General features: G+C 34.8%; 3 protein-coding genes and 1 long non-coding RNA gene across 8 annotated transcripts; 3 read left to right on the top strand and 1 right to left on the bottom strand.

Moving 5' to 3' along the window:
* Positions 1-55: 55 nt before the first annotated feature.
* On the bottom strand, positions 56-7703 carry LOC140829418 (CMP-sialic acid transporter 5-like). 5 transcript variants are annotated; one of them, XM_073192641.1, is made up of 16 exons: positions 7515-7703; positions 6898-7106; positions 6641-6757; positions 5470-5526; positions 4532-4609; positions 3795-3839; positions 3098-3157; positions 2764-2886; positions 2538-2615; positions 2320-2389; positions 2037-2144; positions 1763-1896; positions 1605-1684; positions 1068-1116; positions 914-981; positions 56-410 (listed from the first exon to the last, which is right to left on the bottom strand). In XM_073192641.1, the coding sequence occupies exons 2-15, from the start codon at positions 7063-7065 to the stop codon at positions 931-933; spliced, it is 1218 nt and encodes a 405-aa protein (XP_073048742.1). In that variant the 5' UTR covers positions 7066-7106; positions 7515-7703; the 3' UTR covers positions 56-410; positions 914-930. The 5 variants fall into 5 exon arrangements, with proteins under 5 accessions (XP_073048742.1, XP_073048745.1, XP_073048744.1 ...); XM_073192644.1 differs by having other exon boundaries at positions 56-419; positions 918-981; XM_073192643.1 differs by having other exon boundaries at positions 6898-7091.
* LOC140829420 (uncharacterized) lies at positions 6282-6534 on the top strand. The gene is made up of 2 exons (XR_012117463.1): positions 6282-6419; positions 6462-6534. It is a non-coding gene; the product is annotated as an uncharacterized lncRNA (long non-coding RNA).
* Positions 7704-9350: 1647 nt separating the features above from the next.
* Positions 9351-13134, top strand: LOC140829417 (chitinase-like protein 1). Its single transcript, XM_073192640.1, has 3 exons — positions 9351-9835; positions 11342-11501; positions 12493-13134. The coding sequence occupies exons 1-3, from the start codon at positions 9454-9456 to the stop codon at positions 12899-12901; spliced, it is 951 nt and encodes a 316-aa protein (XP_073048741.1). The 5' UTR covers positions 9351-9453; the 3' UTR covers positions 12902-13134.
* Positions 13135-13587: 453 nt separating this feature from the next.
* LOC140829416 (chitinase-like protein 1) lies at positions 13588-16623 on the top strand. The gene is made up of 3 exons (XM_073192639.1): positions 13588-14190; positions 15451-15610; positions 15996-16623. Exons 1-3 carry the CDS (start codon positions 13809-13811, stop codon positions 16402-16404), a joined length of 951 nt encoding a protein of 316 aa, XP_073048740.1. The 5' UTR covers positions 13588-13808; the 3' UTR covers positions 16405-16623.
* The last annotated feature ends 1057 nt before the right edge of the window (positions 16624-17680 follow it).

The raw sequence follows: 17680 nt of genomic DNA, 5'->3' as shown, positions 1-17680 counted from the left end.
TGCATTTTATGAGATGGCGATCTTGTTTTTCTTCTGCAGAAGATGATCATACACATAAAGAAAATCATTGCATTATAGAAAGAGGAACGCCTATATCAATTTTATAGGTAAGAATGACAATCCATAGAGGAAAAACAGAACCGCCAAAAGTTGAAATAATCTCCATTTAAAAAACATATTCCAAAAAGAAACAAAAACAAAACTGATTGAGCTACTACGGCCCTTCTAAATTTGTCACATATACAATATATAATGTAATCTTGTATTCCTCCATAGCATAACACCCAAAAAAAATCGTATTTGCAGTTAGAAAACTGCCACTGTATTAGTAGCATTAGCATTTTATTGTTGCCACCAATTGATACTCCGGGTTATCTTCTGTTGTATGCCTTCATGTAATTTGTTCGAAACTTAACCACCTGCAGCAGATTCAACATCAAATGTGTTATTTGCTGATACAAGTTTTCGCCCAATCAATATCAACCGCAAAATGTTCAGTAGAAAACCACAAACAGTCCAAGGACGTCTTAATTATCTCATGGGTTGTGCCATTGTCAGCTGGCTTGAGTTTTGGTGATTTCTCAAGCACATTTATTAATGGAATTTTAGTATCGTGTTTTTTTGCAACAGTGAAACGAACTTGGGAGGAGATTGGATAATCCCTGCTCCGAAGTGAAAAATGGCAGACTCGCTCGGATCAATCGTGTTTAAGTATAAAATGTCACAGGACAATTTTTTATTCGAGGTTGAGCAGCTTTATACAACTTCTTAAGATTTACAAACTCGTTCATATTGAGTTAAGCTTCTTAAGGCACAACTGCAGTTAAGTATCAAGTTATGTATTCAGACACTGAATGGTAGAAAGGGCATAAGCACCACAAATATAGATAGAAAAACTTCACATTTCAGAAACATACCATCCAATTAACTTTACTTGGGAAGCAGAGGTTGTTTTTCATCAGGTCCTACACGGTGGCTAGCCTGGATAAAGCAAAAAGAAACGATGAATCATGCAGTTAAAAAAGCATACACAAATGCATATATAAGGGTGATGATGGCCACTGTACCTCTTCATTTGCGCCAGCAGCCATATTTATAAAGGATGACTCCCTCGACCTGACAGGAACCAGAAAAAATATCCGTTGACCGTTGTGTAAATAATCAAATATAGTTTCAAAACAAATTGCAAGAAAGATAAGAGCTGTTATATCATAATATGCTGTAAATTCAAAATCACAACACAAAATAATGAGAAAGGACAAAAGCATCTGTCTAATATTCAAGTTGCTGGATCAAACCAGCCAGGTTTTTGCTTCAGGGAATTGACAACAGCATAACAGAGCGTATGACATCCACACAATCAATAAGGAAACAAGCTCGATTGCAAAAGTTAATTAATTGATTAAAATTGGAACTAGAGAGAGGCTGTAAAGTAATTTATAATTCGGAGAAATTATGAAATACTATGTATCCGTTGTGGTAAATTATGACACTCGAAATAAGATGAACTTTGAATCTTGTTGCAAGTATTCTTAATAAGAAAAAAGCAATGAAGGATAAATAGTATTTTATGTGTGCAGTAATGTCATAAAAGATACAATTACCTATGGTTGTCCTGCATGTCCAATTTCTCGTGCATCCCATTTTGTTGATCCTCCTTGGCCTTTGCAAGAGGTGAAAAGAACTGACAAACATAAGAAACCAAGGCGTAAGCACCAACATACTTCTACACATAAAAAGATGCTTCTCGGAGTATCGATACCTGGTGCATGGAGATGAAAACCACTGAAATACCCAACATAAAGTTTATTGTCAAAGTATGGCCAAACATAACAGCAGATGCTATGCCCGTAAATATTGTAGCTACAGTTGACGAATACTTCTTCAAAATTGTATCTGTTAACATTTTGCAACAGGAATTCACTTATCATACGAGACTGTGACAACAGGAAGCAAAATTGGAAAATCGTGCATAGTACAAGTCCACTATAAAGAAACAAAATAGCCGATTCTCGTCAATAAATTCTTATTCTCACCAGCATATTTGAAGAAAAAGGAGGATAAAATTCCTTGTGCGGCATTGTTACATATTAAAAGCATGGTAGCTTTTGAATGCCCCTCGAATATATCAAAGCTGTCGGGACCTGAAAATTGAAATATGACAATATTTATTAAGCAAACCTTGTAATCAACTTAATTACAGTGGCAAGCAGTAAGCTTGTGATTATGCCATTATATGACAAAAAAAACTCAGAATTTGATAAATGGTTGAAGAAAAAGAAGCAAGGGTGAGAAGAGTAGAAATTTAAAACCTAGTACCTTTAAAAACTGCAGATCCAAGAATAGCAAGGAAGTTGAATATAGCTCCATATCCATACAAAAACAAATTCTGCGAATCAAATAAATCATAAGCACTGAAAAAAATAACTCAGCAAGTGTGTCTCTACAACAAAGATAAATAAAAAATCCTCAACCAGGGAGATGTCAGTGGCTAATTAATTAGTCAACTTTAAGTGATATAACACAAAGCAAATCACCTGAAGATAAATGCTGGTATCGTATTGGCTCTTCAGGGCATATTCATTGAACACTGAGGCCATAGAAGGAACTGTCACCTGCGAACTTTCAAAATTCAGCTTCTATTGTAGAAAACTAATCCATCAATAGCCCAAAAGAACAAACATACAAGATAAATTAAACTGCATGGATACACATCTACCATTTCATAATTGCACTCATAAATAGATGCCATTAAGCACTTACAAAAATCAGAGTATATACATATGCAACAGTTGTAACTGGAACACTCAAGGCAGTGGCACCCTCAGGTAAGGTTCGAAGTTGATTTATGGTGATCCCAATGAGCAACAGAGCAAGAGCCTCCCACTGTTACATAACAATATACAAGCACCAAGTAATTCACAAGTAATTATACATCAAACCACAAAATCATAAAGAAAAAAACTTATCATGTGGTTATGAAGGAATACAAACAGGCACAGGTAGAGATAAAAGAATGCTTTCACATATCCACATAATACGATCAAATTCACTATGTTAAATCAATATAAAATCAAGCCTCGACTACGGAACTAACCTGAATAACTGAAAATCGGCGTTTCATTACAATCTTCAGAAGCACAGCAATGACCAAAACCTATGAAACAACATAAAAAATGCTATTAAACACTATTAGCTAACATGAGAGATGAAAACAAATTAACAGCGCCAACAGCTTCTCGCTGTGGCACCATCCTCCCATATGAAAGAGGAACAAATTCGAGTCCGAGTCCCCGTCCCCCCAATGTATCAAAATGACAAAATAACAGAAACAGGAAAAACTATATATCAAAATGAAGATAAAAGAAATGCACTGCTGTGCTAGCGTCAGTTAGAGCATTTGCTATGCCGGTTATCTGATCACCAAAAAAGAGGCTAAAGGTCATGAAACAATAGGTCCAGCAGCCTACTGACAGTAATTAACAATAGGGGAACAAAGCTTTGGAAAGAGAGCGAAGTTGTAATTATTTTATGCGGCTGCGATCAAACACGAAAATAACGGAAAAAATGATTAGTATCTTATCCTGTGATATTTTCCCCTGTGAACTGTGGTAATAGCTCAAAAAAGATCAAAACGAATTTTCCTGCCAACGGTGACTAAGTACTCAAGAGAACGAATCCATACATGTGCTCTTCCGATGCATAGAATGCAAAAAAGATAAAGGATTTAATAAACCAGCACATAAGATAAGAAACAAGACGTAAATATGCACATAAGCTGGAACAGGTAATACCTTTAGATTGCTCAGCATTTTAACAGTTGCAGGGTTGAAATATAACTGGGAAAACCAAACAAAAAATCAGCAGTTTCACAAGATTAAACTCGTTAGGAAGCAGGAGGAACTCTCAGTCTAATAACACCAGTTTCACAAGATTAAACTCGTTAGGAAGCAGGAGGAACTCTCAGTCTAATAACACCAACAAAAATTATGTCAAAAGGGGCAGTTAAACTCCGGCAAGCTCTTAAACAGTCAATGCTCGGTCATGCTTATCAGATATCAATTTGGAAAAATATAGCCCAGGCGCTATATGACTGTGAACAAAAGGTTATTTTTCAAGTGTGATTTCATCCTGAAGGCCATGAAGGTCTCAAAGCGCATAGTTCCTCATTATATTTTGCATCCTTAGACTTTAAATTTATTGCCAATCACTGGCTCTAGTATCCACAAGGGTTGAGTACACATCTTTTCCCTCGAGATAGTCAAATGAAAGCAGAATTACCCAAATCAACACACTTGGAGGAACCAACCTTAGAATGGACCTAATAAAACGCATGCATTTGAAAGTTATGCTAATGCATTTGACAATATAATTATTCAATTCAGAAGGATATCCTAATATTTAAGTTACTAGTCAGACGCATCCACTAGCTGACAAACCTTGTCAATGTGACCAGAATTCCACAAAACCCTCAGGAAGTCTCTGAACTAGCCTAATACAGTTCAAGAAAAACCAAATATACAAATCATACCTGCATAATGAACTTCAGATAGTTATTTATAGCATAAAGAAGTGCTGGAACCGCAAGAAGCACATTGCTGCGAGCAGCCTGCAGAAAATGATAAAAATTATTCCATTAACAAAATGAAGAAATATGATAGTAGTAAATACCTCACCTAGTGGCACTAAATTATCCTTCGTTCAAATATGTAACAGATATAATTATCATACAGCATTCAAACCAATTCCTTAAAACAGATAAGTTCAAAAGGCAGGACCAAAATGGAAAGGTGATTTCCATGATTGACACAGTATTACCTCATGGATGTTTCTAATTAAGCACCCCTATGCAACTAACCTCTAAAACAAACATGAGCAGAAATTTGATAGACAGATTCGCCATACAGGATACAAACAAATGCATTCAAATACTCCAGGTCCAACAGCAGGACTAAAAGAGAATGACAATATCTATATTCGACACAAGCTTACTGCATGGACGCTGATAATTAAGTAACCTACAACCAAATTTAAGAAAACAAACATGAGTAGATAAATTGATGCCTGGAACTTATTTCGATGGGATATCCAAAAGTTAGGGCAAAACAATAGCTTTGATTATCCAAAACTGAAGGATTCAGTCGAAACAATTTTTCTGATGACTACAGAAAAACTGATCAATTCTCAGAGATCACATATGTGATACAGTTTTTGAAATGGAGTAACTACGAAAGTACGAATGCTTTAGTCAAGTAGTCAGGGGATAGATAAATTGGGTACCACTGAGTCTCATTTTACAAGCCCGTTAATAGGACCGTTTTGCTTCTAATATTCAGTTTACTAAACAGATTTACCATTACCCAGAGAGAACAGCTTAAATTCGACTAAAATGTCACTCTTTGCTGATGAAATAAAAAGTGGATGTCAGAATTCGTCAGAAGAAAATGCTTTATTGGCATTCAAAGGCACCTGAATAAACGTGGAAATTGAAAGAAGTGGTTTCTCACCAACCTTCTGCCGCCTAGTCTGCAGGAAAAAAATTCAAATTTAAGTATTTCTTTTTAAATGTAAGTTTTGCCTCACACAAAAACATTAAATCATACTTTGCACACAACTGTCCAGTCTACCTCTAGTTCTGCTGAATATAGTTTAAATATGTAATAACTAAGCAATAAAGAAAGTTTGTCATCCTAAAAAGGGAATGAGAACTCAAAAGAGTCACTTGAAGAAATTTATCTAATAGGACTTGGCAGGGAAAAAAATTATTATATTATCTCTATGAATTAATTGAGATAACGTAAATGATAATGATCCAAATTTACCACGCTAAAAATTCAATACGATTTCTCAAACTTAAAACCTCTTGCCCCTTTCTACTGTGATCTTAATTACAAAGAACCAGAGCTTTAGTTTATTGACCCCAATTGTCAAGTGTAGTCGTATCTTTCAGAAATTTCAAGCACCATGACTTATCGGCTTAAGGGTTTCAGTGTTCGTCGTCTAGAAGAGGGTGAGAATACGTGGGAGATACATATGTAAAAGAAAACTTTTTGATTTCCCATATAAGTGATTTTTGTTAAATGTGATGTACGAGGTCAGTCTAAACAAGTGAATGTAACAAAACAACACCAAATATAGGTAGAAATCAAGTTGAGTACGTGCATTTGGGGGTATTGAGAGAGACCCCAATTCATGATTGATGCAATTTTTCTCACCTCTATACATTCCAACCAAATTGAAGCCCAACATAGGTTTACTCGGCTCATAACCTCATTCGTGCAATTGCATTACAACATTGAATTCTTCTCACTCCTTTACTATGCATGTATTATAATGTTCCACTGCACGAATCATTGCCGTGGTGGAAAAATTTCTTCTTAATAAGTCATAATGGGATCAAACAAAAAATATAGTACAAGGTAATAAGTCATAATGGGATCAAACAAGAAATATAGTACAAGAAAAAGTTTTATCGCTGACCTCTGACATCTAATGTGCATGCTTTTAAATCCTTCCACATTCAATAATACAAAAGAAACTTTATTTTTGTTTTGGCGAATCTTGCTCAAAAAAAAAAATCAGGGAACATATGAAAGGGGATTCAAATTTTCATCAACAGAAAATGAAGGAAATAACGTACCTGTAATACAAGCATTAGAATTGCAAAGACAACTTTTGTAATCTCCGTCAAAAAATTGACACTAATAGGGCTAAACAAGAACTTTCCATCCACCTTTGACATATAAACCAAAATGGGCTGGAAGAAATGAAGAACGAACACAATAAAACAATAAGAACATGGTATGTTTTTTCATAAAATGTTGACAAAGGAAAGCATTGAGATAGAAATTTATGCACAACAAGCTGAACGTATAGAGAAATTTTATAAGCACATACCTGTAAACCAACGAGAACACAATCCCCACCAACCAATAGGAAATTAAGGGCCCGTTGCTTGGACGAAACCTTGATCCTGTGTTTATCATAGGCTCGTGAAACAGACTTGGTGGACGGAGACACCAGCTTGGAATGACACACACTGCACTCTATCATCCCGTTTTTCATCGGCCAAAACCCCTGGCAGTATCAGGCTGCACAAAATTTACCTATAAAAAAAAACACATCAAAATATCATTCTCTGCATGCACCTTTTTATCTTGGTATAATCTAACAGGTCAGTAGCGTAACGAACTTGACTGGAATGGGTAAATTTCGATTTTTTCCCCTAAAATGTGAGGTGGCAAGCATCTGTATAAGCAAGGAATGAACAAAAAATTGTGGGGGTTCAAACCACGACTCAGAGGTATGCAAAAGTGCAACGGCCGTAACTCATACCCATTTTGACGGAAGAAGAATAATTGGAAATCACAAAAACAAAAGCAAAAGTGCAACGGCCGTAACTCATACCAATTGATCTGTCAAAAATTGAGGGGTCGGTCATTGAAGGGTCATGATACTAGTCATACAAGATTCGCATATCCACCACGTAAACTAGTTGAGAGCAACAACAGTACCTGCGACACAAAATTGAACTGTCGGGATGAACAGTGATTTCCGACGTGGTGACGGCCTAATGACAACCAGATCTAGCACAGCTCCGGCGGAGAAGATCCAAGAGGTCCAGGTGCAGAGAATTGAGCAGGCGACGAAAACGTTTTCGTATTTTAAGAGAATCAGCCACTACAGATGGAATGGGCTGGATCTTAGATTTACGACTTCAATTTTATTTTTTTATATTCATTATTTTTTCTATCAAATTTTAATAAAAATCTATTGTAACTAAAAGTCTGAAAGACAAAAAAACACGTAAATTAATTTTAGAACATGTAAAAGTAATTAATATTAAAATTATTTTTAAGTAAAAATAATTCAAATAAATTTACATGGCGTTTTTTTTATAAAAGAGTGAGTCTCATGTGAGACCGTCTCACAGATCATAATCCGTGAGACGGGTCAACCCTACCCATATTCACAATAAAAAGTAATACTCTTAGCATAAAAAGTAATACTTTTTCATGGGTGACCCAAATAAGAGATCCGTCTCACGAATATGACCCGTGAAACCGTCTCACACAAGTTTTTGTCTTTATAAAAATATAACTCAAATATTTTTTGATGTAATAAGTCTCTATGAGACGGTGTCATAAATCTATATCTATTAGACGAGTTGAAATTATCCATATTTACAATATCATAATATTAAAATTTACGTAAATATCATTGTATTATATATTCATTTTATGTATTTGAAATGATATTTTGAATATAAAATATCATAATATTATAGCAAAATCTAATAATATAATTGATTTAAATATCATTGTACTATATATTTGTTTTATCTTTAAAGTTATCTTATCAAAATAACTACACATTGATATCATAAATAAAAACATAAGATTATTGAGTGGTTGATATGGCAGGACACGACGAGCACCTGTCAAAAAGTCAGATGTTTAATTTTTATATATCTATGTCTTCTTAATTTAACCTTTATCACACAAAATTTGTCATTATGTTTGGACTTTGGTGTAATCGTAGGGATGTTCAAACTTCGGATAAAATCGAAAAAATCGAAAATCCAAACCGAAAAACCGGACACCTAACCGAACCGAAAGCCGAATTTTGTAATTCGGATATAAATGTTAAACCGAAGTTTATTTGGTTCGTTTTGGATTATATATGTCAAAATCGAAAAAACCGAAATTTCATTAAATTAATAATTTTTTTATATTTTTATTTATATTATATATTTTGATATGATATTTAGTGAATGAAAAATCATTTTAAACAATTTTTAATTGATTGTTGTTTGTTTAATTAATTTAGACCTTCTATTTAAATATTTTAGTAAGATCATATAAAAAGTTAACATATTATATTTTAAAATATATTTATATTATTAATCTAAATAATTATATCAAAATCGAAATAACCGACCGAAATAACCAAACCGTTTTGGTAGAAGACCGAACCAAACCGAAGAAAAATGGTTCGGATTCAGATTATATATTTCTAAAACCGAAAACCGAAAAAACCGAAATAAAAAAATGAAAACCGAACCGAATCGAACCGATCAATGAACACCCCTACGTACTCGAAGTAAACTTCGAAGGTCAATAATATGTAAATTATATTAATCAGAAAAAAAATTACCTAATATTATAAGTATAAATATATAAAAAGTTCATTATTTTAGCGTAAGGTAGGTGTCGGTAAACTGGACCAGACCTTAGTCCTTTGCTTTGCTTGATTCCAAAACCAGCTAGCAACTCCACATCCTCACCGTCCATCTAAACGCATCTCCACCGTCCATTCCAGCATTTCGTTATCATACTTCCATTTCACGACGTGACGACACCGACACCTCCTCTGCTCTCTTCACAAGCGGTGCCTTCGAAAACCACTCTAAAAGCTTCATATCGTCTTCAGTGGAGGAAAATTCGATTAAGGATGATGGGTAACGGAGGGTTTGCGGCAATGTTGGTTACGTTGATGGTGGTTTGTTGTGTCTGCACGGTGCGTGCGGAGGATGAGATTATCGTGAAGAAGGTCGGCGGGAAGAGGGTGTGCAAGCAGGGATGGGAATGCGATACATTCTCGGAATACTGTTGCAATCAGACCATTTCCAAAGTCTTTCAGACCTACCAGTTCGAGAATCTCTTCTCCAAGAGGAATTCTCCCGTCGCTCACGCCGTTGGGTTCTGGGATTACAGATCTTTCATCCTGGCTTCCTCTGTTTATCAGCCGTTAGGCTTTGGGACCACCGGTGGGAAGCTTATGCAGATGAAGGAACTCGCTGCTTTTCTTGGCCATGTCGGCGCTAAGACTACGTGTGAGCTCTCTCATTTATTTCTACTATGCCGATTTTAGTATATTTGGTTATTCGGCTGGATAGTTTTTTCATCTTGCATTTTACTCACTTTTTCATCTGTGGTCGTGCTTGCTGTTGATTGGGCGTGACTCAAAAAATCTTATTTTTTGTGTGTATTCTGAGTGAAAATTTCACCTTGGTTCTGACGTGCGTTTCGAAAGCAATCCAGATCTTGCCAAGGAAAACAATCTGAAACTTGCTGAAAGCTTGATTTTCGTTGACCGGAAAAATCATTTCAAGTTACTGAATTCTATTGAGTAAGACTGGGTAAAACTAAAATGAGATCGAGAAATGAATGTAATCCTGTTTGGCGATGATAGTTATGCTTCAGCAGTTTTTAATTTATTTATCTTTGGATTTTTCTTCCATTATACCCAAATTGTACTAATGTTTCCTCTAATGCAACCGGGACCCAAAATAAAGAATGATACTTTGCAGTGGACTGGTGGGATGGATCAGAAGCAGTGAGTTTTATATATAATTTTTCTAACAAAGTAAGTTTCACCCCAAAAATACATTTATTTACCCTGCCATCCATCAGCTGTCAACTAATTCCTGTTTTTCTGTTTTTCAGTCCATTCAGATTCAATTTATCTCTAATGATTTCTCGAGCGAACTAGTTTAGGTTTTCTTTCTTATAGTTCTAAAGTTTTGCTAACATTTTATGCGGTGCTAGAGCTTCTTTTTTATTATTATTTTTTAATAACAATGATGAAAAATGTTTAATTAATTTCTTTGTTTCAGGCTATGCTTGGGTCCAAAACATCTATGGTAAACAACTAGGGATAGACTGTAGTTAAATTGGAGGAAATTTTGTGACGTAATGACGTTACATGTTAATAAAATTTTGTTAACTACATTCCTTTTTTATTCATCACAGTAACGATTTTTTTATAAGGTTGATTTTTCTTGAAATGAAAATACAGTGCAGAGAGTTTCATGATTTTTTTCTTTTCTTTTTCGGATTTCACAGCTATATCTTGGATCCAAACATTGCAGCAATGAAACCTATTCACTTTGGTTTTAGACTCTGATACCGATTGTAATAATTGGTTTAGTTTTTGTTTGTGTAAATAATAATTTTAGAATTTGTTGACTAGTATTTTTGTGCGACTTAAAATAAAAAACCTTCCTATATTTAGTGGCCATACTTACACATGGCTAGGTACATTAATTAACTGAACCTGAAAACTAATAGCATAGCAGATGTGTATTTCAGAGCGTCAGAGTTCATTGTTAAGGATACTGGACAAATACGACTATGGATGTCTGAATTGAGGGCTGTCCTAGTTTCTTATAATCCACTGAAAAATTATCAAAAATAAAGCACGTTGGATGGAAATTATGTTGTAGAAAAGGATATAAGATTGTTTACTCGTGTAACTGTAATTATCTTTTAGATAAATTGCTTTTGATTGCATTTTGCCGGTTCTTTGTGTGGTGATGAGTGTAAAAACTATGATGCAGGTGGTTATGGAGTGGCCACAGGTGGACCACTGGCCTGGGGCCTATGCTACAACAAGGAAATGAGTCCTAGTCAAGATTATTGTGATGATTTCTTTAAATATGAGTATCCATGTGCTCCTGGAGCACAATACTATGGTCGTGGTGCTATTCCCGTCTACTGGTATGGATGTTTTCATTCGCTCCATTTATTTTATAGTTCTTGAAGTTGACTACTGGCTTAATGGCTCTGTTTTTTTTTTTTTTTTTTTTCCGTGGCTGTTGGATTTTTAGTCACACCCACAACTGTGAGGGGCGCCATGCTAAGCTTTTTCCGGACAACCATGTCTTGGAAGCTTATTTAAACATGAGCTTCAGATTTTGGCTGGAAAAGACATAAATATATGAACAAACACGAACAGCTGTTTTTTTTAATTTATTAAAAAAAACGACACAAAAAACTTTTTAATGGGAACATTTTTATTTACATATGAAAAGTTTTATTCTAGATTCTAGAAGAGCTGCTGACATGCTATTTTATAAGCTGATCAAAATTGGCGTAGACTTCGGATATTTTACAACCTCGTTTTTTATCTTCTTCCGAGATTCTTAAAGGGGATTATGAACTTTTCCGGACAATTAGGATTTGAACCGTGAACACGTTCTATTAACTACATTTCCTCTCCGTTGAGCCAATGAAAACATGGGAGCTTACATCTTCGAGTGGTTGATTCTCTTAGTCTGGCTGTGACCAATATCAGCACGGATACTCCCTTGTCACCACCAGAACTTCTTTCGTCATGATTGTCAGGTCCTGGTCCCACATGCATAACTGAGCCTGCTTTATCGGCTCTATTAGCAACTGTTTCAGATGTATCTTCACTTAGCAAAATGATTGACCCAAAATAAGAGGGAAGTATATATTATATGGTTAAAGTCATTTGTATATCTTTCACGACCAGTCTGGGGCGTATCATTTGGAATCTGCCATCTTGGTCCTTGTTTTTATTTCTGTATCTAATGCGGGATTCAGATCTCTCTCCAGCATGACGTTTTTATTTCTGTATCTAATGCGGGATTCAGATCTCTCTCCAGCATGACCTTAAACATATTTTAAATTCTGTTTAAAAATCGTCTAAATGATAGTTAATAAGTACATATTTTCTTGTTTGCAGGAACTATAATTATGGAAAGCTAGGTAAACATATGAAGATAGATTTGTTGAACCATCCTGAATACCTGGAACAAAATGCCACAATAGCCTTCATGGCTGCAATGTCGATGTGGATGACCTCGAAGAGAAAGGGGCAACCTTCAGCACATGACGTCTTTGTTGGAAACTGGAAACCAACAAAAAACGACACCATGGAGAAACGAGTTCCTGGGTTTGGCGCAACTATGAATATTTTGTACGGTGATCTTGTTTGTGGGCAAGGTGAGATTGATCCGATGAACGTGTGTATATCTCATTACCAAGAGTACCTTGACTTGATGGGAGTTGGGCGAGAGAAGGCAGGACCCCATGAAGTGCTTTCTTGTGGCGAGCAGATCGTGTTCAACCCATCCTATAAGTCATCTTCTTGAATGAAGTTTATATAGTTCATCTGTATGTAAGTTGTGAGAAGTTGAGCTAGATGTGCCTATAAGTTGCACTTGTTTGGTTTCTTACAGGTCTTGCAAATGCAAGTTTGTTCTTTGTTGTATGTGTTTTTGAACTAAAGATTTGTTTATTGAAAATGTACTTTCAAGACATTGGAAAATGATTGTAAAAAAATTATTTAGATTACATAGCCGGAATACGGTTTGTATTTGGTTAACGTTGAATAAGGAATTGTTACTGAAACCTCAATCACCCTAATAAACATATTTTTTATTTGCCGACAAAAAAATATCTTATTTTCTTCTATTTGAGTGTTCCTATACAAATTTAAAAAATTATTATAAAAACAAATATACACGCGTAATTACAAATAAGTGTTTTAACATGATATATAAATTTATTGAAAATTATTTATAATTAGTATGTAGACCGATAGAAAAAAAAAATTAAAAAAAAAAGTGATATTAAACATATATGTTTTGACTGTATATTTGAAGACGAAATATTGACTTATTAAATTTAAATGCTGAAAATACAGCACAGTAATTGAATTTGGATTTCACCAATCATGATATCCAGCGCATGGATGGCGAGTAGTTCAGGTGTCGGTGGGTTTACTTCCATGGTTGCTTCACTCCAAATCTAACGAACTACCCGCCATCTTCTTCATTTACCAGAGCCCATCTCCACCGTTCAATCCCAATGTCTCCATTTCATGACAGCAATATCACATCTAACGCCACGCCTAAAGATAATTTGCACGTATCACAATTAATTCAGCAGCTGCACATTCTTTTTCCTCCTCTTTCTTCGAAAAAGCCTCGATAAAAACCCAGCTCCCGTCAGAAAAAAAATACAAAGATTGTTGGGTTATTTCACTTGTTTGAGACGATGGGTAACAGAAGAATTGTGGTGGCATTGTTGATTCCGGCAATGGTGGTTTCCTGTGCTTGCATGGTGAGTGGGGACGATGAGATCAAGGAGAAGAAAATTGGTGGGAAGATGATGTGCGAACAGGGATGGGAATGCAAGGGATTCTCTGCGTATTGTTGCAATCAAACCATTTCCAAGTTCTTTCAGACTTACCAGTTTGAGAATCTCTTCTCCAAGAGGAATTCTCCCGTGGCGCACGCCGTTGGCTTTTGGGACTATAGATCTTTCCTCTTGGCTTCCGCCGTTTATCAGCCGCTGGGTTTTGGAACCACTGGTGGGAAGCTCATGCAGATGAAGGAACTCGCAGCTTTTCTCGGTCATGTCGGCGCTAAAACTTCATGTAAGTGTTTTTTTACTATTTGAAATACATCTGTCAAATGCAACATAAGAAATTTTCTCAAGCACCGTGACACTACACGAGAGGGCGGGGAAGCCTTGTTTCGAACCGTTCAACTCGCAAACAAGCCATATTTGTATTATTGGGAATATTTGGCAGTTTATGTTTTTGCATCGGGGTATTACCTACAATCAGTGTCATAAAAAGTGTCGCCTAGGTGGTCACTCACCACCCTTTTTTTTTTTAAAAAATATTGTTTGACATGTTTTTCAATGAATTCATATCATATAATGAGAAGAAAAAAAAAAAAAGTCATTGATTTTAAGTTTAAATCTGATATAAAGAAATTTTTAGAGACATACAGAGATAAACAAAAAAATTATAAATTTATGTAAGAAAGAAAAACCATTTAGATGGCCACCTAAGCACCTAGGCGGTAGGTGGTGGGTGGTCGCTCGTCTTCCGCTTCTTATCACACTGTCTATGATGAAGCGAAAATGCTCTTTAGTCTGGTGCATCATGTCCCGATCTAAATATATTTGTTTCAAAAAAATTAGTTTGTCCCAACCTGTCGACAAAAATTTCGAAAAACAACCAGTTAAAAATCTTAATATATGTGATGCTAACTCTTGATGGGGTTAGACTCATAAATTATTACGATTTATGGGGTAGAAAAAGGAGATTTCATATTTAGAAAAAAAATTATTTTAATTGTTAATATGAGCTACAAAAGCTCAATCCAATTTTATTATTTCTAAGTTTCAGGTTCTACAACTACTTTGTTGGATTTACGTGGGGAACTGTCATTCGTGCTGCCTATAGGCTACATCTGTTGAATAAACTGCCCTTGGCTACTATATCTTCCCAGCTGCCTGTAGGCCAATCTATTGAAGCATGAGCCTTTCCTACTTTACAGTTTGAAGCTAGGAACTCAAAATAGCTCCTTTACTGCGGAACATGTTTTTTTTAACTGCCACGAACTATAAATTTTGGTACAAAGTAGACACTCAATCAAAAATAATATTAGTCCGAGATTGTATTGATAGTTTATTTAGTTTTTGTCAAGCATCTACCTATATAAGGCCAAAGTAAAAAAAATTATTGCTAATAAATAATTCTTGGAACTATATAGCAAAGGCGAAACTTTATCTATTGCAGAAAGGATATCGCTTCTCTTCCTCCTGTTTTTAGGAAAATTTATTTTGCATTTTACTTGTTCGTTAATCGTGTACAGTAATAATAGGTGTATGAATGGTGATGCAGGCGGTTATGGAGTAGCCACTGGTGGACCATTATCATGGGGGCTATGCTACAACAAGGAAATGAGTCCCAGTCAAGATTATTGTGATGACTTCTTCAAATATGAGTATCCGTGTTCTCCTGGAGCGCAATACTATGGTCGTGGTGCAATTCCAGTCTACTGGTATCGGATTATTTTCATTTTCTTTACTTTTTCTGCTTCTCATCGAAAGCTCAATGTTAGGATACTTAGTTTTTTCACCTGCCTTAAATCATTCCAAGATTATCTGATGTTATGGTTTCTTGTTGCTACTACTATGAGGGTTGTGAGCTAAAGGCTTATCTTTTACTTTTAAAATAAGCTTCCGATGTGTTAAAGAAATGTATGTGTGCTGAATGTTTGATGGAAATCTCGCAGTTTATATGTAGAAAGCAAGATGCTGCGGTTTTCCACCTTATTTAGTTAAAACCATCTCCTCCAAGTATTATTTACATATTACATAAGGATCATGTAAATGATAGAATTGAGCTGAGTACATTATTGAGAACTGCATCTTTTCTTGTTTCAGGAACCATAATTATGGAAAAATAGGTAACAATATCAAGGTAGATTTGTTGAACCATCCTGAGTACCTCGAACAAAATGCCACAATAGCCTTCATGTCTGCAATGTCGATGTGGATGACCCCGAAGAAAAAGGGGCAACCTTCAGCCCACGACGTTTTTGTCGGAAACTGGAAACCCACAAAAAACGACACCATGGAGAAACGAGTTCCTGGGTTTGGCACCACAATGAATATTTTGTACGGTGATATTATTTGCGGGCAAGGTGAGATTGATCCCATGAATGTTTTGATATCTCATTACCTATATTATCTCGACTTGATGGGAGTTGGGCGTGAGGAAGCAGGACCCCATGAAGTGCTTTCTTGTGGCGAGCAGATTGCTTTTAATCCATCCTATAAGTCTTCCTCTTGAATGGAGTCTCTATAATTCAGATATATATATATATATATATATATATATATATATATATATATATATATATATATATATATTGTAAGAAGAGGAGCAACATGTGATTCAATTGTGTGTGCTTATCGTTTACAGACAAGGATTTATGTTGCTCTCATTGCCTGTTTTACCTGTTCTGAAAATACAAGTTTGCTTTTAGATGGATGTGTGTAATATTTGTTTGTTGGAATTTGCATGTATCAGTCTTTTGAGATATTCCACACACAATGCACCCAAAAAAAAAAAAGGAACAACATAATTCAAAAGGTGATATCTGAACAAATAAAGAGACATACATGATGCATAAGCAAGTGATTTCCTGATGTCAAATTCAACTATAACTGATTTTTTCTTGGGACTTCCACATGATGACCATCTTTGTTGGTTGTCATGGACAATGGACCATTCATCTTAAGATTTAACAATGCCTTGCTTTGGTAGAATAAAACTTAGGATGTGGATTCCTGGTTAGATTCAATGTTGAATTTATTAATTTTCTATTTTCAATATTTTATCCTTAAGATCTACTTTAGCACAAAAACTCTTTTGAGACGATCTCACGGATCAATTTCGTGGGTCGAATATCTTATTTGGATCATCCATGAAAAAATATTACTTTTATGCTAAGAGCATTACTTTTTATTGTGAATATCGGTAGGATCGACATGTCTCACATATAAAAATTTGTGAGACCTTTTCACAAAAGACTTACTCCTACTTTAATTGACATTAAGATTGAACAATTATTTATTCAATAATAATAATTTGTTTTCTATTTATAATTATGATGTAATTAAATATTTAATTTTGAAATAATTTATTTTGTTAAATTTAAATTTGAATATTTAGATTTTATGTTTGAATATTTTATTTTGTTTTCACTGAAAATAGTTTATTATTTATATAAAAGCTTATGTAGTTTGTAAATCACAAATATATAGCAAAAATTGTATATGAAAATATTAATTCTAAGTTTCTGATTTTTTTATAATGTGAATAATATGATTTATGTAAAAGATCAAAAATAACTGTAGTTAAATTTTAAATTTTCAAATTCAAATCGTTTTTTCTCCAAACAAGAAATAGATTTCTAAAACCAAACACCAAATAAAATTATAAATCCATGATTTCTAAATCCAATTCTTTCTAAAAATCCAAGTCCCATTTCTATGAGATGTCGGAAAAGATACCAAAATGAGAATCAGAAGTAAAAGTAGAAGAGAAATAAAAAATACCATGT

This window comes from Primulina eburnea, chromosome 4 (genome assembly GCF_022965805.1).
Source record: "Primulina eburnea isolate SZY01 chromosome 4, ASM2296580v1, whole genome shotgun sequence".
In the NCBI taxonomy this organism is placed as follows: Eukaryota; Viridiplantae; Streptophyta; class Magnoliopsida; order Lamiales; family Gesneriaceae; genus Primulina; species Primulina eburnea.
The sequence above is the reverse complement of the archived record's forward strand: the minus strand, read 5'-3'. Positions and strand labels throughout refer to the sequence as shown.

Excerpts from the sequence above, each read along its gene's own strand:
- LOC140829418 (XM_073192641.1), bottom strand. The coding sequence starts at position 7,065 with ATGAAAAACGGGATGATAGAGTGCAGTGTGTGTCATTCCAAGCTGGTG. Across the intron at positions 6,758-6,897 it reads GTGTTCTCGTTGGTTTACAG|CCCATTTTGGTTTATATGTC; the intron begins GTATGTGCTTAT and ends CATTTCTTCCAG. Across the intron at positions 1,117-1,604 it reads GACATGCAGGACAACCATAG|GTCGAGGGAGTCATCCTTTA; the intron begins GTAATTGTATCT and ends GGTTCCTGTCAG.
- LOC140829417 (XM_073192640.1), top strand. The coding sequence starts at position 9,454 with ATGATGGGTAACGGAGGGTTTGCGGCAATGTTGGTTACGTTGATGGTG. Across the intron at positions 9,836-11,341 it reads TGTCGGCGCTAAGACTACGT|GTGGTTATGGAGTGGCCACA; the intron begins GTGAGCTCTCTC and ends ACTATGATGCAG. Across the intron at positions 11,502-12,492 it reads GGTGCTATTCCCGTCTACTG|GAACTATAATTATGGAAAGC; the intron begins GTATGGATGTTT and ends TCTTGTTTGCAG.
- LOC140829416 (XM_073192639.1), top strand. The coding sequence starts at position 13,809 with ATGGGTAACAGAAGAATTGTGGTGGCATTGTTGATTCCGGCAATGGTG. Across the intron at positions 14,191-15,450 it reads TGTCGGCGCTAAAACTTCAT|GCGGTTATGGAGTAGCCACT; the intron begins GTAAGTGTTTTT and ends ATGGTGATGCAG. Across the intron at positions 15,611-15,995 it reads GGTGCAATTCCAGTCTACTG|GAACCATAATTATGGAAAAA; the intron begins GTATCGGATTAT and ends TTCTTGTTTCAG.